Source organism: Mustela putorius, unplaced genomic scaffold (genome assembly GCF_011764305.1).
Source record: "Mustela putorius furo isolate JIRA1106 unplaced genomic scaffold, ASM1176430v1.1 tig00003899_pilon_pilon_pilon, whole genome shotgun sequence".
NCBI classification, from domain to species: Eukaryota; Metazoa; Chordata; class Mammalia; order Carnivora; family Mustelidae; genus Mustela; species Mustela putorius.
Genome location: NW_025422048.1, coordinates 15221744 through 15248737, shown reverse-complemented (window position 1 = coordinate 15248737; position 26994 = coordinate 15221744). Strand labels below are relative to the sequence as shown.

General features: G+C 43.0%; 1 protein-coding gene across 11 annotated transcripts in view; it reads right to left on the bottom strand.

Moving 5' to 3' along the window:
* The window catches only part of MAP7D3 (MAP7 domain containing 3), a 53376-nt gene that overhangs the window by 3887 nt on the left and 22495 nt on the right, over positions 1 to 26994 (bottom strand). For 2 of the 11 annotated variants that reach the window (XM_045068197.1, XM_045068202.1), the window contains exons 1-16: positions 25148 to 25304; positions 20780 to 20878; positions 20601 to 20684; positions 19372 to 19535; positions 18379 to 18493; positions 17583 to 17687; positions 14002 to 14097; positions 12261 to 12386; positions 8387 to 9354; positions 7541 to 7668; positions 7077 to 7282; positions 5413 to 5542; positions 4126 to 4258; positions 3008 to 3112; positions 1990 to 2043; positions 670 to 772 (exon numbers count right to left, since the gene is read on the bottom strand). In XM_045068197.1, the coding sequence (XP_044924132.1) occupies positions 670 to 772; positions 1990 to 2043; positions 3008 to 3112; positions 4126 to 4258; positions 5413 to 5542; positions 7077 to 7282; positions 7541 to 7668; positions 8387 to 9354; positions 12261 to 12386; positions 14002 to 14097; positions 17583 to 17687; positions 18379 to 18493; positions 19372 to 19535; positions 20601 to 20684; positions 20780 to 20878; positions 25148 to 25202 (2671 nt within the window). In that variant the 5' untranslated portion in view covers positions 25203 to 25304. Of the gene's footprint in view, positions 1 to 669; positions 773 to 1989; positions 2046 to 3007; positions 3113 to 4125; positions 4259 to 5412; positions 5543 to 7076; positions 7283 to 7540; positions 7669 to 8386; positions 9355 to 12260; positions 12387 to 14001; positions 14098 to 17582; positions 17688 to 18378; positions 18494 to 19371; positions 19536 to 20600; positions 20685 to 20779; positions 20879 to 25147; positions 25306 to 26994 lie in introns of those variants that run through there. The other 9 variants (XM_045068200.1, XM_045068203.1, XM_045068194.1 and 6 more) reach the window with 8 other exon arrangements.

The window sequence follows — 26994 nt, the reverse complement described above, 5'->3', positions numbered from 1 at the left end:
CGGCTCTATTCTCACCGCGTTCGGGCCAAGCCGGCGGCGGCAGTATCACCGCGTGCCTCTGTTTTGCCACGGGCTGCCCTGAGGCTAGGGCTCCCCCTCTCTGTATCCCAGCTAGCCCAGGAGAGAGAAACGCATGTTCGTTTCCATTTGTGGGATTAAAGAGTGCCTAGTTCTGCTGCCATGCAGCGGTGCCTACCCATGAGGGACTCGGCCGCACATCTCAGGGGGTTCTCAGGTCATGACGGGTGTGACGTTTTTCTCCGGGAGGTGCACAGCGGCATTCCTCCTGCGGTTAATCACGGATGCCGTCCAAGGCTGGGAGCCACGAGATGCTCGTTAAGCCTCACGTTCGGGTAAGAGCTACTACCTGCAGCCTGACGGCACAAGCTGCACCCGACTAATGGACGCCACAGCAGCAGGCTTTCCCGAGTTGTCTACGCGCCAGGTACTATTCTCAGCACGACATGGATCAGCCTCTCACAATGGGCTGCCTGCTGCTACCCTAGGAGGACCACATTTGCTTCCCCTTTTTCAGGTAGGAAAACTGAGTACAGAGAGGTTCGGTAAGTTGCCCACAGCCACACAGCTCAGAAGCAGAGGAGCCCCTAGATGAACCCAGATAGTCCAATTCCTACACAGTGACTAACAAAATTCAAAAGGCAAGCAAACCTGATGGACGCAGGTCATCAAACGAATTGTCATCACTTTCGGACTCATCCTCATCGTCCGCCTCGTCCTCCTCGTACGTGTTATCAACAAATGGTTCTGCAGCCTAGGATGAGAAAAGAAGTCAGGATTACATCTAACATTCTGTCAGCCTGACTTGCCTGTTTCAGAGAGAAAAGGTTTCATGATGGACTGATTGATGGTTATTTTTCATCATTTCAATTAAAAAGTCTAATGTCTTGGGCCCAAAGACAACAGTTGTGCCCTAGTTGTGTCTTTCGGTTAGGGAAAGACACTCAGGAATGAAAGACTTCCCCAAGTGGGAGCCAAGGGGGCCATGGCTCTGGGTTGGGATGCAGGGTCCGGACTAAGCTAAGGTAGGGCCAACTGATGGAACAGCTAAAAAAAATTCTTGGCTGTCTCTTAAGGGGAAACTTCCCAGGCCAGCAGGCTAACTGATCTTTCAGATGGTGACTCGCTGCACTTTCCAGGAAGGACATTTGTATTCTACATTGCCACGATATGAATGACCACACTGGGGAACTGGAAAGAGCTAAAATACCAGTGTGGTAGCACAAAGGGTAAAGGGCACAGAATTTGGAGGGAAAAGGCCTTAGAGGCATCTGATGCCTCAAAAGACAGGATGCTGGGGTAAGCAAATACTTTTGAGAGCAACCCCAAAAAGCACTTACCATAAAGGAAAAAACTGAATCTGAATTCATGAAAATGAACGTCTGTTCATCAAAAAGCATTATGAGAGTATGAGGCAAATTAGAGCAATACCTACACATGCACAGAAGCAGAGGAGGTAAAAACTACACAACAGTAAGAAGCAAGCCGGTGAATGGAAACATGGATGAAGGACTTGACAAGGCACTTCACCAAAGCAGATCTCCAAATGGCCAAAAAGTAGATGAAAAGGCACTCGAGTTCATTAATCATCAAAAACTACCAATCAGCTCGGTAGTGTGCAAAGTAAGAACTTCTGTGCAGCAGGAGGCCACGCGTTAAGACAGGCCGTGAACGGGCAGAGGACACATGCAGCACAAACGAGCAGGAAAGTAGGAGCATCCAGAACAGGGGAAGAACCACAAGTCAGTGAGAGAAAGACAGTATCAGCCCAAAGGCTCTGGGCACAGACCCGAACAAGCATTTCGCACAAGAAAAAGCAGGACAGCTCATTAAGGACAGAACGTGCTCCACCTCCCATAATGAGGGACACGCACGCGTGATGCTCGCGTTACCGCCAGACTGGCCGAAAGGCGGCAAGCAGCTGAAGCAACAGGACTTCTTACGCACTGCTGGTGGGGACACATAGACTACCTTTGCGGTATTCGAATCTGTCTTTCTTGTCCGCTTCATAATCTCCTCAATTCTCTATTTAAGGGAAAATAAAAATTCAAACGTGAAAACAGATTAAAAACAAACCAACAGTCCCGAGGAAGTTGATTACTTCCATTTTCCACAAGCAGACGCACCAGAACTGGCCCCAAGCCACAGCTTTCACCACTTTGAGAGCTCAGGGTGGCTGCCAGGGGCCCTCCAATCCCAACATCAGTCATCCTGAAAACATCTGGAGGGGTAGCAGCCGAACTAGCCATCTTAACCCAGAAATCCAATTACCTTTCACTCCTCATTTTGTAGACTCAGAAATTCATGACTTAAAAGCACATACTGCGAGCCAGTTAGGACTTTTTAATGTTTTAGTCTGAACAGATCATGACTGAAGCGGACAGTAACAAAAAGAACGCACCCCAATGATGTAACATTGTCAGAAGGCTGAGGCTGCAAAGAACACACACAAAGGAGGGAATTTCCTCCCTGGTACACACCTGGCCTCCTCAGGGTGAGCCACTCCCAACAGAGAGGCCTTGCAGCCTGGACTGGGGCCTCCTGGTCCCAGACGAGCCAAACGGAGTTGCACAAAGTGAGGTCCCACATGACAAACAGACTACACCTTGGCTTTTGAGAGATGCCTACACCTGGTGCTCCCTCCCACTCGGCTGCTATGGTTTCCAGCCCAGTCCAGAAGACACTAGCTCCCACCAACTCCTCCCAGGACCAGAGTGATTCTGCTCAAAGGAGCTTTGTTCCCAGAGGTTTGTGATACCGCTGTGTCACTGTACTGGTCATCAGTGGTCTGCCACGGAGAGGTCAGGTCAGCAAGAGGAGACCCTTCTACACAGGAAGGGTGAGATCCTTGGATAGGGAAGAGAGCTGCAGTGGGAAAACCACCAGAGGCTAACATCCCACTTACTTGTGATTTTGAAGAACATGTTTTGGTATCATGTGCCCAACATTGTTTTCGAAACGAACCAAACTCCCAAAACAGAAACAGTACCTTTTTTCTCTCTAATCTCTCCTGCAAATTCTGTAACATAATTCTCTCCTGTTCCTTCTTGCGTTTGTCAGCCTCCTCCTGAGCTTTTATTTTGGCGTCCCCTTTCTAGAAAATTTGCATAAAAATACCACTTACTCTCAATATACAAGTGATAACTGAGAACAACAGCTGAGAAAGTTAAACAGTTAAAGGTTATCCAGCATAAAAGAATGTAACCTTCTGATTGACAAGTACCTATACACACAGCATTCATGAATTCTGACTTTTCAAAACATCAGCTAAAAATGCACAAAACCAGGCTAACCATCGTCTTGGAAGATTTAGAAGCCATGTCTGTCCCCTCCAGGACCTCAGGGTCACCATTCCAGCACCGTGGTTATCAGGCCACTATGGTCCCCAAATCAGGAATTATACAGCTATCCATTAACACAGCAACAGGAGCCAAAAGTCTCACACCTTTCGAAAGCATGGAGAGGATCCTTAAAGACAGCTTCCCGGGGAATGCAAATGCACACAACCGCTAATGCGACACACAACTGATTCTATTAAGTGATACACTAAAACTGGAATATTAAGTAGGCTGTGTTAGCAATTCAAAGTGAGTGTATAGTCTGAGCTCAGTTTGTGGACTTATTCACCAGAGGATTTGAATTTGCATGGGTGAGACACTCTTACTGGGGAACTGGAGGACTTTAAACTTTTGGAGGCACTCATAATTTTTATCATCTCTGTTGGCGGGTATGTGGAGTGCAGTTGTGAGTGCCACAGAGTGCAGGACTGGGAAAACTCACGTAGCACACTTAATCTGTGCAAGCAATGGGACTTCCTGAAACCGAGTTGCAATGCTGTTTATCTAGACAAAATTAAAAAACTAATAATTTGTAATTCTCAGCTTTCTGCTTCTGTTTCACTTGGAAGATATTCTAGAATTTTGCCAAGGGTAGCTGGGAATGACTTGTAGTGGCCCCGGGTAGCAGCTAGATGATAATGGAAAAACACAGCCACACAAGGCTGCATCTGTTCATCATCTTTCTGGGGAAAACAGATTTTTGCCTTGGGTTTTAAATGAATTTCAGAATCTGGTCCTCAACCTCTTATAAAGTGGAGAGCCAGCAAACCTGCAGTAACACGTTCGGGTCTTCTGGATCCGGAGAGCCTTCCTTCACCTCCTTCTGTTGTTGCCCATCTTCCAGTTTCGAGAATTCTTCTCGTTGGACTTCCGCTGCTTTCTCTGCTGCGTCCTTCGGTTTGCTAATAACACAGCACATTCAAACAACTCTTAGCATTTGTCTCAGTCTCTACCATATACAGCTGACAGTAATATGCACATTTTTAAAGTCATCTTTAAGTCCTACATGTGGCTCAAACTCCCGACCCCGAGATCAAGAGTCACATGGTGCCCCAACTGAGGCAGCCAGTCTATTCTAGAGGCTGCACACACGCACGCATGAGGTGGGGGGGGGGCAGAGGGAGAGGGAGAGAGAGAATCCCAAGCAGGCTCCAAACTCAGCACAGAGCCCAACCTGAGGCTGAGATATGACTTGAGTTGAAACCAGGAGTCAGACACTCAACCGACTGAGCCACCGAGGCACTCCAATTTTACCATTTTTAAATGGGGGAAACTAACAGGGCTTTTAAAATGTTAAATGAGCTGTTTACACGAAGCAATGATGTTCTTCAAGTTAACATGTTATTTTTGTTATTCACAACATCCCTTTTTTTCCAAACCCACATAAAGAGTACTGAAAGCACGTGACTGCGTTTCAAATACTTACTACTTCAAAACGACCTCAGGACTATAGCTATTCTGTGCAGGCTGTGGACAGAGATTTATATTCTAGGGCCCTAAGTCAAGTGAGCTCAAGACTGACGGTCAAGAAACCTTGAGATGGAGTTAGAATGAACTCAAGTGTACACGAGGTTTGCTGCCCCAGGAAAGCATTTCGGCAAGGCCTGGTGACACTCAGGTATCACAAAAGTCACTGGAAAGTCCTAGCAAAACACGAGGTAGTACACTTTCCAAGCTTACAAAGTCTAAAGTTAAGAAAGACTTCCGAAACAAAGAAAGGGGCTGGCCCCAGTGAATGCCCACAGCAACAGCCTGGCAGGACAACTTGGGTGTTCCTGCCGATGGGGGACCCTGACCCAAGTGCTGGACACCTTGCGCGTCTTCACGCGTGACGCACGGCTACCAGACTACACCATCTCTCTCTATAAACCAGAGTCCTCTCTGCTGGAGATGCTTCCCACATTTGTTTCGAAGGCAACAAGTCATTTCTGATTCACTCTAAAAAGTCAGTCACTCTTTGATTATTTATAATACATCGAACCTGAAGGTGCATTTTGACTATCAAAATCTGGGCCCCGGCCGAGACTGAGTACGGAAAGAGCGGACTTGTGCTCACCTCTGTTCCCTTTCCTTTTGTATTCTTTCTTCTCTCTCTCTCTGTTCACGAGCAAGCCGTCGTTTCTCTGCCAAAATTTTTGTTGCCTCCTTGGCATTCATAGTCCCTGGTGTGCTTTTATTACTAGACTCTAGTTAAGATTAACATGTAAAACAGTTAGCTGAGGGAACTTAACACCCTTAAGTCCAATAAAGAGGTGCAAGACAACCAACAACATTAAAAACCCAAACAATAAGCCCATGGTCTAAAATTGATAAATAACTAGCAACGTATAAGTAAGTGGTTACAACAGAACAAGTTTGGTTCAAAAACCCAACCCCACTCCCAATAACATAAGTAGCAGTTTATCTCTTGTTAACTACTTGCTCCAAATGAAATAATGTACTCCCACTTTGGTTTAGTCGCTTTGAGAGACATCAGACTAAAGTGACCTTCTGGGGGACAAAGATGAAGACACAGTGAATACTCAGGAAGACAAACTTATGCTCAGTCTATATGAAGCATACAAATAACCGGACTAAAGAAAAATAAATCCAGCATGCATTTTGAAATTTGTGCAGAATTTTTACTAAATAATTACTGTTTAGATGAACATGGTAATAGTAAACTGGATCTGACTGATCATAAAGTGGCAAACTACATAACCAAAGAAACCAAGACTATCAGTAAAATAAGGAGATCACGCAGAAGCATACTGTAATATTTCAGTCCACATAATGACTATTTTAAATAGATCACATATAAAAGCAAGGATCTTAAGGAATCAGGAATGAATAATTTGTAATAAAAAGATTATTCCTATGATTTTAAAAAATCACTGTGGAAATCCTTCAAAAAAGAATTTACTAGTGTATTTAAAATGTCATGGCCCATGTATAGAAATGACGGTCAACACTTTATGGACACCTGCAGGGCCACAAATGGCCAGATGTGCTCTCTCCAAGGATGGACAACACCTTATGGCCATTCACGGAACCATCCGCTATCAGAGCTGGACGGGACCCCAAGGATCACCTAGAGCTCATCCAAGCTGTGCTTTTATTGGTTTTGTTAAGGTTTATTTATTTGAGGGGAGGGCAGGCAGGGGAAGAGAGAGAATCCCAAGCAAACTCCATGCCAAGCACAGAGCCTGCCACGGGACTCAATCTCAGGATCCTGAGATCAGGACCAGAGCCCAGACCAAGAATCAGATGCTTAACTGACTACGCCACCCAGGTGGCCCCCAACCAGTACTTTTAACATTAGTTCCAGGGGTGCCTGGGTGGCTCAGTGGGTTAAGGCCTCTGTCTTCGGCTCAGGTCATGATCCTAGGGTCCTGGGATCGAGCCCCGCATCGGGCTCTCTGCTCGGCAGGGAGCCTGCTTCCTCCCCTACCTCTCTGCCTACTTGTGATCTCTGACTGTCAAATAAATAAATAAAATCTTAAAAAAAAATCAGTTCCGAAAGTGGTTTTTCCTAAACAACAAGGGGGTGGGGGTGAGTAAGCAGCTCCGGCAAGGAAAAAAAGAAAACAATGTGCCAATGACTGGTTAAATTCTCTATCAAAAAAGGCTCACGCACCCCCTAAAGTTCTCAGAAATGGAGAATAAAACAAAGGCAACCACCCCCAAACTACCTAAGATTTTCCATGTTGCCAAAATAAACTTCTTAGTAAAGGAACTTACCCTCAGAGACCATCTGCTTTGGGCTCACAGCCTCAGCGCTGCTAGCAGCTTTAGGCACTCCTTCTCTTTTCTTTCCAAGACTACCCAAAGCATTTTGTGCCAAAAGGCTACGCTGAACAGGGATTACTTTATAGGAAAGAGAAGACTGGGACTGTTTTGACATGACAGGTGATGGTGATGGCGGGCGATTCTTTTGCATTTGCCTGCTGGGAAAAAGTAACCATTAATGGGGGAAATCTGGTATAGTTTTTTAATAGATATGTGCTAATTAAGTTTATAAAGTGTCATTTCATAAATACAATGTCTTGATATTATAAGATAATATTTTATGATGGGGTAAATCCATTTTAAAAGTTTTTTTCTCTTTACATTACGATACATACTACATTATTTCATTTATGAAACACCGATGTGAAATTTGTCCTGGTAAAGTACCTACCAGGAACAGCTGCAAATAAACTTACTTAATACTGATGGGAGAAGGTGGACGCCACCCGCTTGCAGGAGATGACGGCCATTTATAACACGGTATATGCGATGGTGGGCGCTTCTTGGTAGCAGGGTTTGAAGCCTGTTTGTCCATTTCTGATTTCTGAACAAAGCATATGATCAGATTAATAAATTAGCATTTACCTTACTGCAGCTGGCTTTTTTTGGACAAAAATACCATGAACATAGTACAATTATAGCTCCTTAAACTCCCCATTTTCTTTTAGCATAACAATTCAGATTACAAAATTCAAGGTCACAGAAATAATTACCTTAAAACATCTTTAACTTCAAAACCTTATTCTATTTCTAAATCCTGATTAAAAGGTTTGCTATATTTCTCAAAAAATTTCTCTTCAGAGTTTAGAGTTCATATAACAGTTACTCCCTACTACCAAAAATGAACTAATACTCCAGCTTTGAGGGAAACTGTACAACAAATATCAGAATTTTAAATCATTAAAGTAAATTATCCTGTTTTACTAATTTTTTCCAGAATGCTATAAATATTAAGAAGCTGCTTATGGGGGCGCCTGGGTGGCTCAGTGGGTTAAGCTTCTTCCTTCGGTTCTGGTCATGATCTCAGGGTCCTGGGATCGAGCCCCGCATCGGGCTCTCTGCTCAGCGGGGAGCCTGCTTCCCCCTCTCTCTCTGCCTGCCTCTCTGCCTACTTGTGATCTCTCTCTCTCTCTCTGTCAAATAAACAAATAAATCTAAAAAAAAAAGAAGCTGCTTATGTTGTGAAACCTGACCTATCATAACCTACACAACTAAATATAGATTTTAATAGAAACTTTGTCAATAAAAGGCACTTGACAAACCTGTGGAGAGTCTTTCACTTTCACCTTGGAAGATGCTTCCGCGCCCACCTTGGGGGATGCCTTGGAGGACGCTTCCACACTCTCTTTGGGGAATGCTTTCACACTAGCCCCAGGCGATGTGTCCAAACTGGCCTCAGGTGACACTCCCACACTAGCCTTGGGAGACGCTTCCACACTGGCCTCAGACGATGCTTCCATGCTCACATCAGGGGATGCATCCATGCTAACCTCAGGAGATGAGTCTAGGCTCACCTCGGGGGACGGATCCACGCTCACCTCCGGGGACGACGGGTCCACGCTCGCCTCGGGGGATGATGGGTCCACACTTGCCTCGGGGGACACGTCCACACTCACTTCTGGTGATGTTTCCATGCTCTCGGGGAGTGCTTCCACACCTGCTTCACACGGTGCTTCCACGCTCCCTTCAGGGGGCCCTTCCACGCTCACCTTGGGGGTGGCTTCTGCATTCGCCTCGGGGGCCACTTCCACGGTCGCTTTGGGGGTCGCTTCCACAGTCACCTCGGAGGCCGCTTCCACAGTCGCCTCGAAGGCCGCTTCCACGGTCACCTCGGGGGCCGCTTCCACGGTCACCTCGGGGGTCGCTTCCACGGTCGCCTCGGGGGCCGCTTCCACGGTCGCCTCGGGGGCCGCTTCCACGGTCGCCTCGGGGGCCGCTTCCACGGTCACCTCGGGGGCCGCTTCCACGGTCACCTCGGAGGCCGCTTCCACGGTCGCCTCGGAGGCCGCTTCCACGGTCACCTCGGGGGCCGCTTCCACGGTCGCCTCGGGGGTGGCTTCCACCTTCACGTGAGGGGCCGCCTCCACGCTCACGTCAGGGGGTGCTTCCACCTTCTCCTGGGGAGGCCCTGCCGCCGCTGCCTTGCGAAGCGCCATGGTATTCTTCAGTTCGTCACTGCTGTGGCTCCGCAAGGGCATGTTTATATACTGGATTAAGGCACTGTGGGTACCTGTGGGTGAACGAGGACAGGATGAGACTGCCTATACACCGAAACCAGACAAGACACAAATGCGCCACGTAACAGTACAAGAACAGGAAGAGAAAAAAGAGAGACTATGTGTTCATTAGTAAATTGCAGGGATTGCCCCACAACATGGAAGTGTCTAGTGAAATGGAACCCACACACCGGACAGAAACATCTCGAAGTTGGTTACTTCAGAAGCACCACCTTTAAGAGGTGTAGTGAAAGCAAAAGTCCACTACAGGCGAAGAGGATGCTTCTTCAAAGTTGATGTCTGCAATAAGTCATTTCTCTTTTAATATCACAGTTTTGAATGATTTTTATAACACATTATAAAATATTCAACACTTTGAAAAAGTAATCTAGAACAACTTCACTAGGGCCAGAGACCTTACCATTTCAAGTGATCAGGTAAGAAACTCCGTATATGGTGATTTAAATGTAAGAAGAGCATTTCTCACCCATTCTAAAAACTATAATAAGACATTAATCAGAATGGGCTAGATTTTCAAGGTCTCTTCCAGCTTTAACAATCTAAATTTTTTGCCAGGGCTCCTGGGTGGCTCGGTCATTAAATATCTGCCTTTGGCTCAGGTCCCACTCCCCCCCTGCTTGTATTCCCTCTCTCCCTGTCAAATAAATAAAAATCTCTAAAATAAATAATTTATTTTTGCCTAATAAATGGATAAAAATGGATAAAAAAGAGGAAGAAAGTGGTAATGCCAATGTTGGGAACCAGGCAGCCCCACACTAGTGGTGGGGTGTAGATCTGTATATGCTCCTGATAGGGGGGATTGGGGCAATAAGGCATTAAAAGCCATTAGGACACAGTCTTTGTTCCCACAATTTTACTTCAAGATCTAGCCTTAGGAAAAAAATCAGACATGAACTTACAGCATTATTGATAATACTGAAACAAAACTATAATCCAAATATTCAACAAGAAATTTAGAAAATACTAAGGCAGGGGCGCCTGGGTGGCTCAGTGGGTTAAAGCCTCTGCCTTTGGCTCAGGTCATGATCTTGGGGTCCTGGGATCGAGCCCCACATCGGGCTTTGTGCTCAGCAGGGAGCCTGCTTCCCCCTCTTTCTCTGCCTGCCTCTTATGCCTACTAGTGATCTCTGTCAAATGAGTGAATCTTTAAAAAAAAAAGAAGAAGAAAAGAAAATACTAAGGCAGTCATTCACAGTAATAATATACAATTTCCAGACCTAGAAAATGATAAATATATATATACTTTTTTAAAAAAGATTTTATTTAGGGCACCTGGGTGGCTCAGTGGGTTAAGCCTCTGCCTTTGGCTCAGGTCATGATCTCAGGGTCCTGGGATCCAGCCCCAAATCCAGCCCCAGCTTCCCCTTCTCTCTTTCTCTGCCTGCCTCTCCGCCTACTCGTGTGTGCGCGCGCTCTCTCTCTTTCTGTCAAATAAATAAATAAATCTTTTAAAAAGTTTTATTTATTTGAGAGAGTGCCTCCACACACAGGCACACAAGGGGAGGGGCAGAGAGGGACAGGGACAAAGGAGATTCCCTGCTGAGAGGGGAGCCCAATGCAGGGCTGGATACCAAGACCCAGAGATCATGACTTGTGCCAAAGTCAGATGCTTAACCAACTGAGCCCCCCAGGTGCCCCCAGAAAATGGTACATATTGAGTATAGACAAAAGCAAATCAAAAAAACAAAAACAAGTTATAATCCCATTTTGTAAAGAAAACACTAAATATTCAGTTCCCAGTGAGTTACTGAGATAATAAATTATATTTAAAATTTGTGCTAACTAAATATTTATTGCTTGTATAATAAAGAAAAGTAAATATTTTTTAGTAAGTATTTGGTGGTAGCTTTTATAAGACTTGGTAAATTTGTCACCTCTTCTTTAACTGGGTGGTGAACTTTTACATGATCTCATCAAGTAATCAAAATAAAACAAATTACCAAAGACTGACTACTCATGTATAATCTGACATTTTTTCTTTTAGACACCCACTTTTGGTGGAAAAAGCATTTTATTCACAGATCTGTATGTATCTAAATGGTCACATTATTTAACACTGACAGTTTGTGCTACAAAGAATATATTAAGTACAGCTAGAGGAATTTAAGATAAGTATTATATTTTTGATGGAAGTAACAGATTATTTAACAAGAATGGAAGTTAATATAAGAACGATCTTACAGGAGACTGGGGGAAGACTGGCAGAAAATAATTTGACATATATATAATAGGGCAAAAACAAAGTCAGGAATCTGAACCAAAAGTAGTAAAGCTGCACTCCCAGAAAGTCTATGATAGCACTGTATTATTTTACTAATTATATGAATATTAACAGAAGAAAAAAATAAAAGAATAAAAGTGGTGGGAAGAAAAAAGTGGAGGAAAAAAGAATAATGGGAATAGTGCATTTGAGCTCTCCACTACTGAGGACTTCTTACTACCCACAGGCATATCTAACACTCTATGTGACCTCTGAGAAAATCCACATAAGCCTGAAAATGGGTTTTATTTTATTATTTATAAAAAGCTGAAGAGCAGCTCAAAGTCACTCTTCCACATTTTAGGGGGAAAAAGAGTGGAGTAGGAAACTTCCTCCCCCTTGCTATTATAAAAATTTTTGATACTCTGAACATCTAGTACTTTTTTTAAAAAATCACTTAAAAATTTAACAACCACCACCACAACTACCTTATTTCATCCTATCAATCAACTATCATTCAGATAACTCAACCTACCATGCTAGAAGGCATAAAACAAATATGTAACGCAAATATCAGTCATCTGGAAACTACTGATTCAAATTATTTTTATGCCTTACTGCAACAAATTAAATGATATATAACCTGCTTTATAAGTGCAAATACGAACACTTTTAGGCTTTCCACCCTATGCCTGTTACCTGAAGTATCTTTGCCAGGAACTGACAAGGAAGCAGCACTTTTGCTCCTGGCTATTGACGCTTTGGTAGGGACAAGCAGGCGAGTGATTAAATTACTCTCCCGAAGACTGGTATAAGACTGACGAGCTAAATGAGAACAAACAAAAAGAATTCAAGTTGAAGTCTCACAAATAAATGCACAGCATATGAACTGCACATGAGAACTTTCCCAGCCTACAAGTAGAGGAAATGAGAGCAATATATATATATACACACACACACATACATATGTATATATATAAATATAAATAATGGGACTGAACATCACCACTGGATCCGACTGCCTTGCTAGGGAAGAGAGTACCTGAATTAAGGGTCAAATACTCAGTATTTGCCAATACTCAATATTGGCATACTCAATAACCCCAGTGAAGAAATCCAGGTAACATATCTAACAAAGCCCTATCCCAACGTATCATCTCTACGGGAATTCACAACGTTGTATGTGGCAAAACAACTTTGAGGTGGACTTCTACAGATATATGCCACTGACAGTCATAGTGGTCAAGTTCATTACCAAAAGCTCCAAGGGACTGACTAACTTATTTTGTTAAAAGTGCATCTTGTAGGGGCGCCTGGGTGGCTCACTGGGTTAAAGCCTCTGCCTTCGGCTCGGGTCATGATCCCAGGGTCCTGGGATTGAGCCCCGCATCGGGCTCTCTGGGAGCCTGCTTCCCCCACCCTCTCTCTGCCTGCCTCTCTGCCTACTTGTGATCTCTCTCTGTCAAATAAATAAATAAAAGTCTTAAAAAAAAAAGTGCATCTTGTAGGGGCGCCTGGGTGGCTCAGTGGGTTAAAGCCTCTGCCTTCGGCTCAGGTCATGATCTCAGAGTCCTGAGATCGAGCCCCATGTCAGGCTCCCTGCTCAGCATGGAGTCTGCTTCTCTCTCTCCCTCTGCCCTTCCACTCCTGCTTGTGCACTCTCTCAAAGAAATAACGTATTTTTTAAAAAAGAAGTACTTCAGTAATAAGTATGAAATTTTGTGTATAATAATCAGCAGTGAACACATGCACAAAGGTTAGATGTGGGTAATGCTATGAAACGCAACAAAGCTTTGAAGTTCAAATTATGGCCAGTAACTTAAGAATTTCTTAACACTAGCTAATGAAATGTCTGAAGAGAATTAAGTCTTCCACCACAAATCTTTATCTATACCAACACTCTGTGATCTAGTCCCTCAGGTTCATTATATACCTCCTGCTCAGATGACAACAGAACTACCTATTTCACTTAAAGACAGACTCTTTGGGCATCTGGGTGGCTCAGTGAGTTAAAGCCTCTGCCTTCCCCTTCTCTCGGTCTCTGCCTGCCTCTCTGCCCACTTGTGATCTCTGTAATAAATAAAATCTTTAAAAAAATTTAAAAAATGAAGACAGACTCTTGGCTTCAGCCAAATAAGTATGACATCAAAGGACATTTTGCAGTTAAAGAAAGGATATTCTGGCTTCAAATTTTAGGAACGACTTCTCAGGCAACCAAATGTTGACACAGATCTTTTTTGGGAGAATGACAAGAAGTGCGGGTATAGGGAAGTGCAGAGAGAGACGATCTTGAGCAGGTTCCAAGTTTAGCTTGGAGCCCAACTCAGGATCATGGCCTGAGCCAAAATCAGGAGTTGGTGCTCAACTGACTGAGCCACACAGTACCACAAAAGATCTCTTTTAAACCACTATTTAAGACTGGTACTTAGAAATAACTAACCAGTTGGTTTTTCTTCTACTTGTACAGTTTCTGAAGGTGCCTGCAGTTTGTTAGATCTTCTCGTCAAGGATGAGCTTCTCTTCTTTTCTATATTTTCTGGAGATCAAAGGCAAAGGAATATTACTTTTTACAAATTATTTAAATGTATTATTTCAGAAGTGAGTCACTCTTCACACATTTTTTTATCTTTACTTTTGCTTATAAAAATCTAAATTTCCAATCTTCTGTATATCCCCAATTTAAAGCTCATTTGCTCTTTAGGTGATCTGGACAATAAAATTTATTAGGAAAAAAATAGTTAAAAATTAAGAGGATAATGTCTAATGCTACCTTACAAGATCACCATTCCCAAATTGGGACTATACAACCCTTAATTCTGGACACAATCCATGACATCTATTACTAAAGTAATGTATACTTTAGTTATAATGGTTATTTTTTTAAACAAAAATGATCATTAACCTTTGGCACAGATGTCACAATTTTAGCAACCTAATGAAAAACATGGTCAGTGTAGACACAAACAAATTCTGACTCAGGATACTGAGACTTATCTGTTTAAAGAATAACTTCTCTTTTGGGAACCTATATATTAAATGTGGGGACCTGTAGATATTGACAACATAGCATCATTTGAAAATTCCTGAACTGATAATGTAATTGAACAGCATGAACCAGAGGTATAATCAATTCAATCATGTGATTAAATCACACATCCTTTATTTTCATACTGCAAGAAAAGACAAGATAGTGTGAACAGTTCGAGTCAGTAATGAGCAGAAGAAAAACAGACAATTTCAATAAGCCAAGCTTTGTAAAACAGGGCTACTTAAAATATTACAGGTTATCAGATTATGAACTTCATTTGTGTGTGAAATATTCATCTCTCTGGATCAAAAAGGTTTCATTTCAATCTGAAGAGATTTTACAAAGGTAAGCCACCACCAATATAGACTTTATTTTCCCTGTCATCATTGTTTCAGAGTGTGCAGTAATACTATACCTATAAGTAAGCTATTTCACAAAGTATCTTCCATCATACCTTCTCATATTAAAAACTAGTAAAAAGGGGCTCCTGGGTGACTCAGTGGGTTAGGCCTCTGCCTTTGGCTTGGGTCATGATCTCAGGGTCATGGGATCAAGCCCCGCATCGGGCTCTCTGCTCAGCGGGGAGCCTGCATCCCTTCCTCTCTCTCTGCCTGCCTCTCTGCCTACTTGTGATCTCTCTGTCAAATAAATAAAATCTTTTTTAAAACACTAGTAAAAAAATCATTTTAAAAAAATCATTTAGGGGCGCCTGAGTGGCTCAGTAGGTTAAGGCCTATCTTTGGCTCAGGTCATGATCTCAGGGTCCTGGGATCAAGCCCCACATGGGGCTCTCTGCTTGGCGGCGAGCCTGCTTTCCCCTCTTTCTCTCTGCCTACTTGTGATCTCTGTCAAAAAAAATCATTTAGGGGCGCCTGGGTGGCTCAGTCATTAAGCATCTGCCTTCAGCTCAGATCACGATTGCAGGGTCCTGGGATAGAGCCCTGTATCAGGCTCCTTGCTCAGCAGGAAGTCTGCTTCTCTCCCTCTCCCACTCCCCCTGCTATGCTCCCTCTCTTGCTGTTTCTCTGTCAAATAAATAAAATCTTTTTTAAAATTACTTGGAATTGCTCTTTCAGTGCAATTTAACTAATTATTATCCTAAAAGGCATCGCCTATTCCTCCTCTTTACAAATCTCTTTTAATAGCATGAGGCCTATGAATGAAAGCATACTAGTATTTGCTCGTTATACTAAAAATGTCATACATGTCTGTGGAAGAAATATGTGCTAACTCCTCAAAGCAATTAGATAGTTTCTGAAACAGAGTGAATGCTAGTTAAACAAGTAAAATATATCAAAATGAATGTTTTTGTGTATACATGAAAGTATATAAATACAACACTGCAATGAATTCTAGTTTTTCTAAAGGATTGAAATGGTGAATAATAAATTAATTTCATTATATGACAAGGAAGGTGCTAGAGAAAACCTTCCCACATTAATCTACAAATGATCCCAGGCTACACCTTAAGTGCTTTGGGAAAGCCTATCAAGGATTAGGGTGGTAAGTGGATCAACTTTTGTTAGACCACAGCAGGGAATCTGTGTCTCCCTCTCCCTTTGCCCCACTCACCACTTGTGTTCTATCACTCTCTCACTTGCTCTCAAATAAATAAAACGTTTTTAAAAAGATTTTTAAATTGAAACCATAATTATGCCTTTTTTTCTTCAATTCATAAGGCACTGAAGTGGGAATGATGTGGAATATGTTTGCTCTGTCTTCTTCGTGCCAAGTCACTTCTGTTTTTGCCTCCAGAAAGGACTTTTTTAAATTGATTGATGGGTATGGTTTGCCTAATCCATTTCAATTATCAGTGGGAAACAACATGCACAACAAGCCAGAAATGGTCACTGACAGTCAGGTGAAGGATTTTTTTTTAAGATTTTATTTATTTATTACAGAGAGAAATAGTGAAAGAGGGAACAAAAGCACAAGAGAGCTAGAGAGGGAGAAGCAGGCTCCCCACTGAGCAGGGAGCCCTGACATAGGGTTCGATCCCAGGACTTTGGGATCACGACCCCGAAAGGAAGGCAGACACTTAAAGACTAAGCCACCCAGGCGCCCCAGGTGAAGGATTTTTTTAAAAAAGGAACACTAATTAAAAGGGCAAACACTAGAAGCAAAAGGTATTGAGGTTGAAGCGCCTGGGTGGCTCAGTGGGTTCAAGCCTCTGCCTTCAGCTCAGGTCATAGTCATAGGGTCCTAGGATCGAGCCCCATCGGGCTCTCTGCTAAGCAGGGAGTCTGCTCCCCCCCACCTCTCTGCCTGCTTCTCTGCCTACTTGTGATCTCTGTCAAATAAGTAAAATCTTTAAAAACAAAAACAAAGGTATTGAGGTAGTCATGGTAGATAATTTCTTTTTTGTTTAAAGAACATCACATTAGCACTACAAAGAGTTGTAAAGAGGAGGTTAGCAATGCTTTGCTCATTAAACATGGGTACCATGTTATTTGCTTTGGAGGAAAACACGGGATTACTGAAATGTACAATTTCAACATCACGATCTATCTATCAAATGACCAAAATATAAGCCAAAAACAAGCATGACAGAGTGAAGAGCACTGAATTTCTTGGGGTCTTAACTATAAAGCCAGGAAGGTAATTACACTTGCCTTTCACCTTTACAAGGTTGTCATGAGTAACAAGTACGACATTATGTGAAGCAGATCAACCTGTCCACTGCTGCATATATGCTAACATTTTCCTTAAATGAGGTGATATTCAAGAAACTTAACAGAAATTAAATGACCAGTCTAGTTACTCTCTAGGAAAAAGGATCTCATTTACTGGTAGGTAGAATTTGAATCCGTTTCACTGATGAAAATACAAAACAGTAATGACCACCTCCACCAACAACAAAACCAGGTGATTCTCTTCTGAAATAAATCTAAATGTTCCACAATCTAAAGGATAAGTGGTACTGTGAAAAGACATTTAAAAGAATTTATTTCATTGGTTTAAAATTCAGGAGAATACATGAAATAACTACTTACTCTTGGCAACAGAACTTTGAAGACCTGCAGATGACACAGACATTTGTTTCTGTAAACCAGATGTCTCTTGTTCAAGTTTCTCAGTCGATACAGAACGTTTACTGGCTGAGGAAAGATATATTTACTGTACTCATACTTAAAACATCACTAGCTGCAACAAAGTAAGTTCATGATGTAGTTCTATAGAGTATGTGCACTAGTTAGGTGCACAATGTTAACTGTCATTCCTTATGCATGATATAAATTTAAGTTTTATGGAACTGTAGAGCTCTGTCCATTTATAGGAAAATTTATAGTAGCTGCAATAGTAAATGAGACTATTTTTAAAATAGGCACTGGATAAAATATGCATTGGATAAAGCTATATAAAATTCAATCATTTTTATAGATTACAAATGTAAACGGTAAGATTTTGTATATACTGGATAAAATATTAAAATTTCTTTTGCAGGGGCGCCTGGGTGGCTCAGTGGGTTAAAGCCTCTGCCTTCGGCTCAGGTCATGATCCCAGGGTCCTGGGATCAAGCCCCGCATCAGGCTCCCTGCTTCTTCCTCTCCCTCTGCCTACTTGTGATCTCTGTCTAATAAACAAATAAAATCTTTAAAAAAATTTCTTTTGTAATCTTACATGATACAAATGTTTTACTGGGCACACCAAAGAGTACATGGCAGCATTGGCAGCATTTTCACTTAAAACACAAAGCTCAAATCCCCACTGTAAATGCAACCTTGCAGCAACAGCCAATATCTAAATATGAGCATGAATAACTTAAAAGTTTAACAGTTTATTAATTACCAGTTTTGGTTTCTGGGTTCACAGCTGTCGAACCTTCCCAGGACCATCTTTTTTGACGATGATCAACACGGTTGCTCCGTTCCAATGTCCGACAGAGAACAGCCTTGAATCTCTCCTATTTAAAATAAATACCAACAAATTTTTACCTATTCAACATACTGGATAGTGTAATTTAGATCTGTGGGTTAGAACACTAACCCATTACCAAATTTTTGTATCAAGCAAAATTTGGGGGGGTATGAGGTTAGGTAATAGTTAAAAATGAAGACCAAAAAAACAACCGAAGACCCTATTTCTGGTATCAATCAATGTCAATGCTTCTCCTGAGTAACAGACTTTAATCTTATGGATATGAACTGAAAAACAGACTGTGCTTACCTCTGCTTGTATCATGAGGAAATTAATTAATTAATTAATCTGAGAGAAAGAACGTGCACATGCAAGGGGAGCAGCAGACAGAGGGAGGAGGAGAAGCAGGGAGCCCGACATGAGCCTAGAGTGCCAGACAACAAAAGAGTCCAGGGAGGTAGAGAGAGAGGCAGGGCCCCAGCACAGCTGAGAGGAAGAGTGCACAGGGCAGAAAGGCAGTGGAAGCCAGATAGGAGAGCAAGCGCGGTCTTCTGACTGGCCTGCGCTCAAGTCAGAGGAGCAGCTGTGAGAAGTGAGACCGCGGCCTACTGAGTGAGGGGTCTCTGAGCATGAGACCACTGGCATAGAGCGCAGAGACCCAAGTGAGCCGCAACCCAGAGCATGGAAGGGCTCTCTTCCCAGGCCTTCGAGGCTCCGCTTTACCTCAGATAGCAGGTCGAAACTCAGGGATCTGAGAGCACAGGAACAAGAGGCTCTACCGCTGAAGGGGAGAGAGAACTGGGACTGGATCCCTTGGCAGGAGAGGGGGCAGGAAAGGCAGTGAAAGGCTAAGAAAAAAGTATTCCAGTGCCAGGTGACACCACGTGGCATCTTATGGAACAGGCTAGGAAACATGTACTGTACCCTTTCTTCCTGTAGTTTTTGTTTCCTTTTTTCTTCTGCAGATATTCTCCGCTGCTCATCCTTCTCTTTTTGTTCTTTCAGCTTCCGTTGTTTCTCCTCCATCTGTTTTTCATATTGGATCCGTGATTTTCTTTCTTTTTCAAGCAGTTGTGTTTCCTTAGTAGCTGAAATATTCCAAATACATTTTCGAGGCATAAGAGCCAAGAAAATATTTAAGTTTTCTACAGTACTCACAAAGAAGGAGAAAGTTAATATATCTCCTCCTCTTTCTTAAAAATAACATGACCCATGCCAATAACAAACGATTATATAAGTGAACAAGAATCATTTGCACTGAGTGTTCATTTAATTCTAGAGAACAGAGATGGCATAGATGACCCTCATATCCTGTCCAAGCTAAAATTCTGAATTAAAAACAAGTATTTTCTTTCATGTGATATTTCTGCTGATTTGAGGCAAAATTAAACCCCACAGATTAACATGCTATATACATTAAAATAAGAACTAAAAAGAAAACACATGGCCAGAAGAGGTTTTTTTTCTTCTACTAGGAAACTTCTCTCAAAGGCCTCAGCTACCCAGACCATATTTAATCATGCCCGTTTTACATTCATGGAGTTAAGACACCACACTATGGAACAGCATGATGTTTTCCTATTTCAAATTTTCCCTCACTAAAGCCTGGACAGCATCTATGCAGTTCTAAAATGCACTCCCCAAGAGCTCCAGGAAGAAATAACTCCTCACCAAAACAAAGAAAAATGATATCCATTTGAATGAAGCTGAGCACAAATTTTGTCAAGGGATTTCAAAGGCCAGAGAAAAATGCCTCGTTGAGAAAGGCATTCTCTTGAGGTGTAAAAAGATTATTCTTTTAGGTCCAAATTTACACTTATGAAGCCTAAATTAGGATTATTAACAACTTCATTTTCCTTTTTAGAGTCATTTTTATTGAAACCCCATTCTGCTTGTTCCTACAAATGCTGAAATTTTCACACCTTAGTTTTCAGAAAATTAGAGCTAACAGAAACTACTTCAAAAATTAAACAATCAACTATTTTTAAGGCCTCCTTTATCTGCCTTAGTATAAATATTCAATCCAACATAATACATCCCAGAAAAAATGTAATCTATGTATAAACAGATCAGGAAAAGTAGATAAAATCACTTTGAAAATATGTAACCTCAACAGAAAATTTATTCATTCCGATTTTAAGTCTAAAATATACCTTCTTGTTGTCTTTTGGTCTCCTCTCTTCGCTCCTTTGCCAACCTCTGCTTCACATCATTTTTAAGCACGGATCCATCTATTACTAAAAACAAAAAAATATATAGTAAGGCATTAATAGATCTGGTTTTATTGACTTGACACTCTGACATCTATAAAAAAGCATTCTAGAAATTATACCTGGTTTGAAAGCAGATCTTATATTTGCAGATTGAGATGGATGAGTGCTGAAACTACTTTGATTCCGTCTTTCTTCGGCAATGGCGTGAGCAGCCGCAACTATAATACAGGGAGAGAAAAGGAAGGGATTAGATATTATGAATGCAAACAGCTAATACAGGGGGAGGCAAAGCCTGGGCAATCGTCCTTGATGATACAGGACAGCATCTCTTATCTAGAAGACAAAATCAGGACAGATTAATCCAGGTCAACAACAAAGACATATTGAGTACCTATGTTCAACAACACTTTACAAAAGAATTAAGGCTGTTTACTGTGGGTGTGCCAGTTTATCTGAGGACTTAGAGCTTGTTAGTGGGAGTGGCAGCACCATCTTGTGGATAAGTAGGAGCTAATGATTAATAACTTTCAAAAATGCCTCAGACAAGATATCACACCAAGTACTGGAAAAACTGAGCTGGCACAGAAACGGAAAAACTGTTTCATCATAAATTGAGAATTTTGAAAAGACGTGGTTGTTTACAGGTCTGAATTTGGAAGCAGAAGTGTCAACAGTGAGATCCTCAGAGACTGGACCCAATATTAAAAAGTACATTTATAAATTACGTAGATGTGGGGTTTTCTTTACCCACGTTGCTTTAAAGATACCAGCAATGCCTGCCTTTCCCCACCCCCAGTCTCTGTCTGGGTGGAGGCCCAGGCACTTCCAGTTGCTAAAAGCTCTATTCTAATGCAGTGAAGGTGGAGAAGCACTCAAGGAATTTCCATTGAGATAGTATTATTCCAGGTAGAAAAATGTCCGGCAAACAAAGATAAATTTACACATGCCTTGTAAAATGTGCCCAAAAGTGGTAAATAAACTTCAATAAGGGTGAAATACAAGATTAGGGGAGCACAATTTGGGGGAGAGTAAGAAAAACAAATGCCAGGATGACACACACAGCAATTATTATAGGGGATTCCGGAGCCCTTGAATTCCATTTATGGCTGCATCTAAAATGTCCCACAATGCTGGGCATCTTCAGGAAGAATCTGGAGATTAACACTGAAAACTCTCCTTCTACCTCTGTGAATGCACAGGAAATATGTCCCTGTGATATTGCATACACTTTTGTTTTCTATATATCAGGAAAAAATTTAACAGTTGAAGATGACGGTTAAAATAATTAAAGGAACAGAGTATCTGTCATTGTACTTAAAGAATGAAAGGACTCTGAGATGTTTCTTGTCTGGGAGGAAAAGAGATCTGGGAGTCATTTTACAGAGTAACCTTGAAAGTGAGCTCATAATTGCTGCCATAGGGACCACTATTTCAAAAAGGAAAAAGGATTTTTTTTTAACCACAGAGACCTAACAGCTCAGATAATCCATGATTTAGCTAAATTTGAAGATTAGACTCTTCTCAGCTTCCTTCATAGTTCAACTACCAGCAATTCTGTGGACCACAGATTATCCTCTGAATTTGCATACTAGTGTATTAGAACAATTCTTACATATAGTCTATAAATTAATTAAACCCTCTTATATACTCTCTCCCGCTTATAACATCTCTATGTGAGCACAGAAAAAAAAGTTAGTTTTGCACATTCCATTTTCCTGATTAGAAATCCCAAAGAAAGTTCATATTTTAGCACAAATTACTTGACCATAAGGACAATCTCTTGAAATGTATAATTTTACCATATTTGTTATCTCCCTCTCTACCTCTGTCTCTGTCCACCCCAGTCCCAGTCATGTTCTCTCTCTCAAATAAAATCTTAAAGAGTCACCTTTTGCCTGGAGGTTAATGAATAGGGTAGAGTTTATTACCAGAACTGAAGAACCTGAATCTGTATTTATGGTACTTTCCTAAAAATTGCTATAACAAATACCGTATATCAACCTCACCATTTACGAAATTCTTTACATTTGTATAACTTCATTAAATTCTAGCAACCCTATAAAATGGATATTATTATTTTCCATATTTTTTACAGGTAGGAAAAACTGAAGCTAAACATTATTGTCCCAGATCACGGAGGTAGTAACTCTGGGTCTTGTGTTTGAGCCCCAAAGTGGGTAGAGATTACTAAAAAATAAACAAGACACAACAAAATATTCCTCAAAGATATCATGTCTTAAAGTAAATTACAGTTTCCTACCAGTCAGAGCTGCCTACAGTGGAATGGCTACTTGGAAAAATATTAAGCTGTTAGACTATACATCCAAGTTGTAGAAGCTGCCCAGGATTTTATAGCTGGGACTCTGGGTATTAGACTTGAGAATCTTAAGGTTTCTCCAGCTCTAAAATTCTATAATCCTCTCACTCAACCTTAGTAGCTTTTTCTGCATTTGTCTAAAGAAATTACTTGTGAATTTAGAAAAACAAGGTGACAGATCAGTGGCAAAGTTTCTTATGCTCATCAGATTGAAAAATTCATATAAATTATCTTACAATTATGTGTAAAAGTATAAAACATTTTCTGTTAAGTGTATTTAGGGATGCCTGGATGGTTCATTGGGTTAAAATCTGCCTTCTACTCAGGTCATGCTCTCAGGGGAGTCTGTTTCTCCCCCTCTCTCTGCCCTGCCCCTGCCCACTCCCCACCACCCCCCATGCTCCTGACCCCTATCTCTTTCAGGTAAATAAGAATTTTTAAAAAGTGTATTTCTTCAGTATGTTACAATCTTAGCGCAGTACTATGCACAGAAAACATAATAAAATGAATGTACATAATTCATGCCCCCTTAGAAGTCACTTGTTCAGGGACAACATTTTAACTCTTGGAGCCAGGCTCCCAGCAGTAAATGAAATTAACCAGATTAACAGATTCAGGGCTACTCATGGTTACTTGGATAACAGAATAAAAAGAAGCAACTGTCACAGTGGCATCTCATTTGCCACTAAGTGGCAAAACATTTCAGTGACTCCTTGTCCCCTTCAGGAAAACGCTGAGACCATGAGGGCAAATCTTGTTGAAGCCCGAAGTCTGTGAAAATTCTAACATATAACATGTGATGTTTTCAATTCCTAATAGGAAATGGGCAACAAGGAGGTCAATTAGGGTTCTGGGTTAAGCCCTTTTTGCATGACTAAGTTTTTGGCTTGAAATACTGTGAATCCAAGCAACTGTTTCATAAAAGATTTTAAAATACTTCACAACATTCAATATCCAAAAATGCTGGGGAAGGGGGTTATCCAGAATGCTGGTTACTTTAAATCACTGAAATAAACAAATGGCAGAGAGCCTTAGGTGTCGACAAGTAATGAAACAATCCGAATTTAATGCACTCTCTCTCTAGGTAAAGATGAAAGTGTATTTGCTTCTAATACGTTGTTTGGGGAGTGGATTCAAAGTATTCTGAAGTAACACAAAGCCTCTCAATCGCAGCCAATTTTTCAAGTGCAAATGAAAAATCCCCAAGGCTTTCGATAAAATCAATTAAGATCGTTTTATTCTCAAGCTCATAGTAATAGCAACTGGCCTGAGAAAACCAAGTAACCTCCCACAAGCGAGAAATACCATTTCGCTCCGCGAGCGGAGCAGCCTCCTGGGCTAAGCAATGCGCTGCCAAACTTTAGAAAATTAACGCTTTGGGGGCAGTTCAGAAGAAAGCACACTGAAGTGCTGCTTCCCGTTCATTGCCGCCTAGGGTCTGCAAGATGTCCCACGGAAGGTGACATCTTGACGAAGTCATGTGCTACAGCAGGCAAATCAGGAGGAGCGGAGAGGCAAGTTTCTCCCAACTTTCAAAGGAACAGCCCCCAAGGCTCCCTCCTCACCGGACGTTGGCCGGGAGGGTGCAGTAGATTAAGTCCTTGGGAGAGGCAAGGACTGCGACCGTGGGAGAGGATGCGAGCGCCCCGCGCAGAGAGAAAACGCCCGGCTCCCGGCGCCTGGAAAGGCTGCCCTGGCGCGCGGGGTCTTGGCGGGCGCCCGCACATCCCGGGCTGTGGCGCGTCCATTCGATGGCCGCGCGGGCGCCCGCCGCCCCCCAACGGCAGGCGCAGCTCAGGACCGTCCTCCGGGTCCGGGGTCACAGGCCCCTCCACCCCCCCCCCCGCGCCCACAGCGTCCGTTAGTTCCCTCACGCCCCGCCCGCGGGGTTCGGCCGGTGGCGGCGACCGTTGGAACGCTGGCCGCGGGACTTCGGCCGTCGGTGATGCCGGCCGGCCGGCCGTTCCTCCTCCCCACCCCCGTCTCACAACGGTTCTCTGTCCCGTCCAGGGAAACTCCGGGGCGGGTGAGGGGAGGACCGGACGGCGCGAGGCCACTCCGGAGTAAAGTTTTCTGACGCCCTCCGCGCCGCTTCAACGGCCCCCGGGGCCACGAGACGCCCGCCTCCCGCGCGGTTCCGAGTTCCCCCGGGAGACGCCAGGCCGCTCACCCATGCGTTCGCGCATCCCCCTCAGGGAGGTGCCGCCGCCGGCGCGCTCCGCCATCTTCCAAGCCGCCGCGTCTGAAACCGCTGGCGGCGCTGGGGGTCCAGTGCGCAGGCTCCGGCGCCGCCGTCTGGCCGGCTTCGGCCGCGGCGCCGGGGGGCGGGGCGGGGCGGGGCCCGCAGAGCCGCCGCGCCCGCCTGAGACCCGCAAGCCCTGCAGCGCTGCTCACTACACACCACGTCCTGAGCCGCTGGGCGGGGACCTCTGGTCTAAAGAACCCTCTCCTGCGTTCCAAGTTCTCCTCGCATCGGTGTGCGGGGGGCCAGCCAATCGTCAGCCGGCTTGGCCGTCCAACATTCCTTTTTCCCTTTCATCCCGTCTACATAGCAACGCAGTAACGTTCCTTCCTTTCTTCATTTGTTCCTTCGTTCTTTTAGGGAGCATTATACCGAGCGCCTCCTGGGTTCGCTTGTATCCGGAGTTTGCTAGTCTTTGAAACACTACAGAAAGGCCTAAGTGAGGGACAAGAGGCCCAGAGGCAGGTTAGAGATGTTCCTGGAAGGCACTAGGGGCCCAATCAAGAGTAGAGCCTTTCTTTAAATCTTTGCAAAATAAATCATGACACTGTCAGGTCTCAAAGTTGCATGAATTGTCTCTACGGTGTTTGTGGATCTTTAAGTGAAGGAGAGGGCTTGTGGGACATGCACTTTGATGAGCCCTCTATACCTCAAGATTTCAGGGAGCTGTAAAGGGGAAGGAGCTAATAGCAAACATTTATTGACTCTTACTATGTGCCAGGCCCAGGCACCATTATCACTCCCATCTCGTAGATAAGGAAACTAAAGCAGAGAGAAGTTAAACTATTCACAGTCACACAGTTACTATCAGAACTGGAATTTGAACCCAAAATGTCTGACCAGTAGCCTCCTCCATGTGCTTAGCCTTAAGCAATACTGTTTCATAAAAGCTGGAGATTCATACATAGTTCATAAATGATTAGCATCCAGAATCCACAAAGATCTAAAAATACATAAGGAAAAAAACCTCCAAGAAGTGAGCAAAAGGCATAAACAGGCCTCCCACAAGAGAAAAATCACAAATGATCAAGAAACATGAGAAAAGATGCTCACACTCTTCAGCAGTCCGAGAGAATACAAACAAAACCCAGAAGATATCATGTTATACCTACAGATTTAGCAAATTTAAAGAGTGAACAATAAGTGTTGGTGAGGCTGTAGATTAATACTGGGGATGGAGGAAAAAAAATACTGGGGGTGGAGGTAGGAGAGTGGGGGCTGCTATGCGAGTCAGGGGTAGAGTGGGAGTGGGGGGGAGGAAGTTTAGCATTATAAAGTATCCGAAATCCTGCTCCTGTATGTACCCAGAGAGCAAAGTTTTCCATGATGCACATGATGGTAGCCATGATTGTTAATATGACACACATGTGATTAAGACACCAGCAAAGCAGAGACACATAAATTCAGCTTTGATGATTTATCTGGAACTCCACAAATGGACAATCTAGAAAAATGCAACATCACCTTTATGGTTTCTTTCTATTTTTTTTTTAAGATTTTATTTATTTACTTGAGGGAGAGGGAGGGTGAACACACAAGCAGGGGGAGCAACAAAGTGAGAGGAAGAAGCAGGCTCCCAGCAGAACAGGGAGCCTGACCCCGACTGACTCAGAGCTCCATCCCAGGACCCTGGGATCATGATCTGAGCCAAAAGTAGACGCTTAACTGATTGAGCTACCCAGGCACCCCACCTTTATGGTTTCTTGCAAATGCTCAAGATGTTGAATCCATTGTGAGATGCTGGACCTATCTAATAATGAGGAAATTTCAGACAA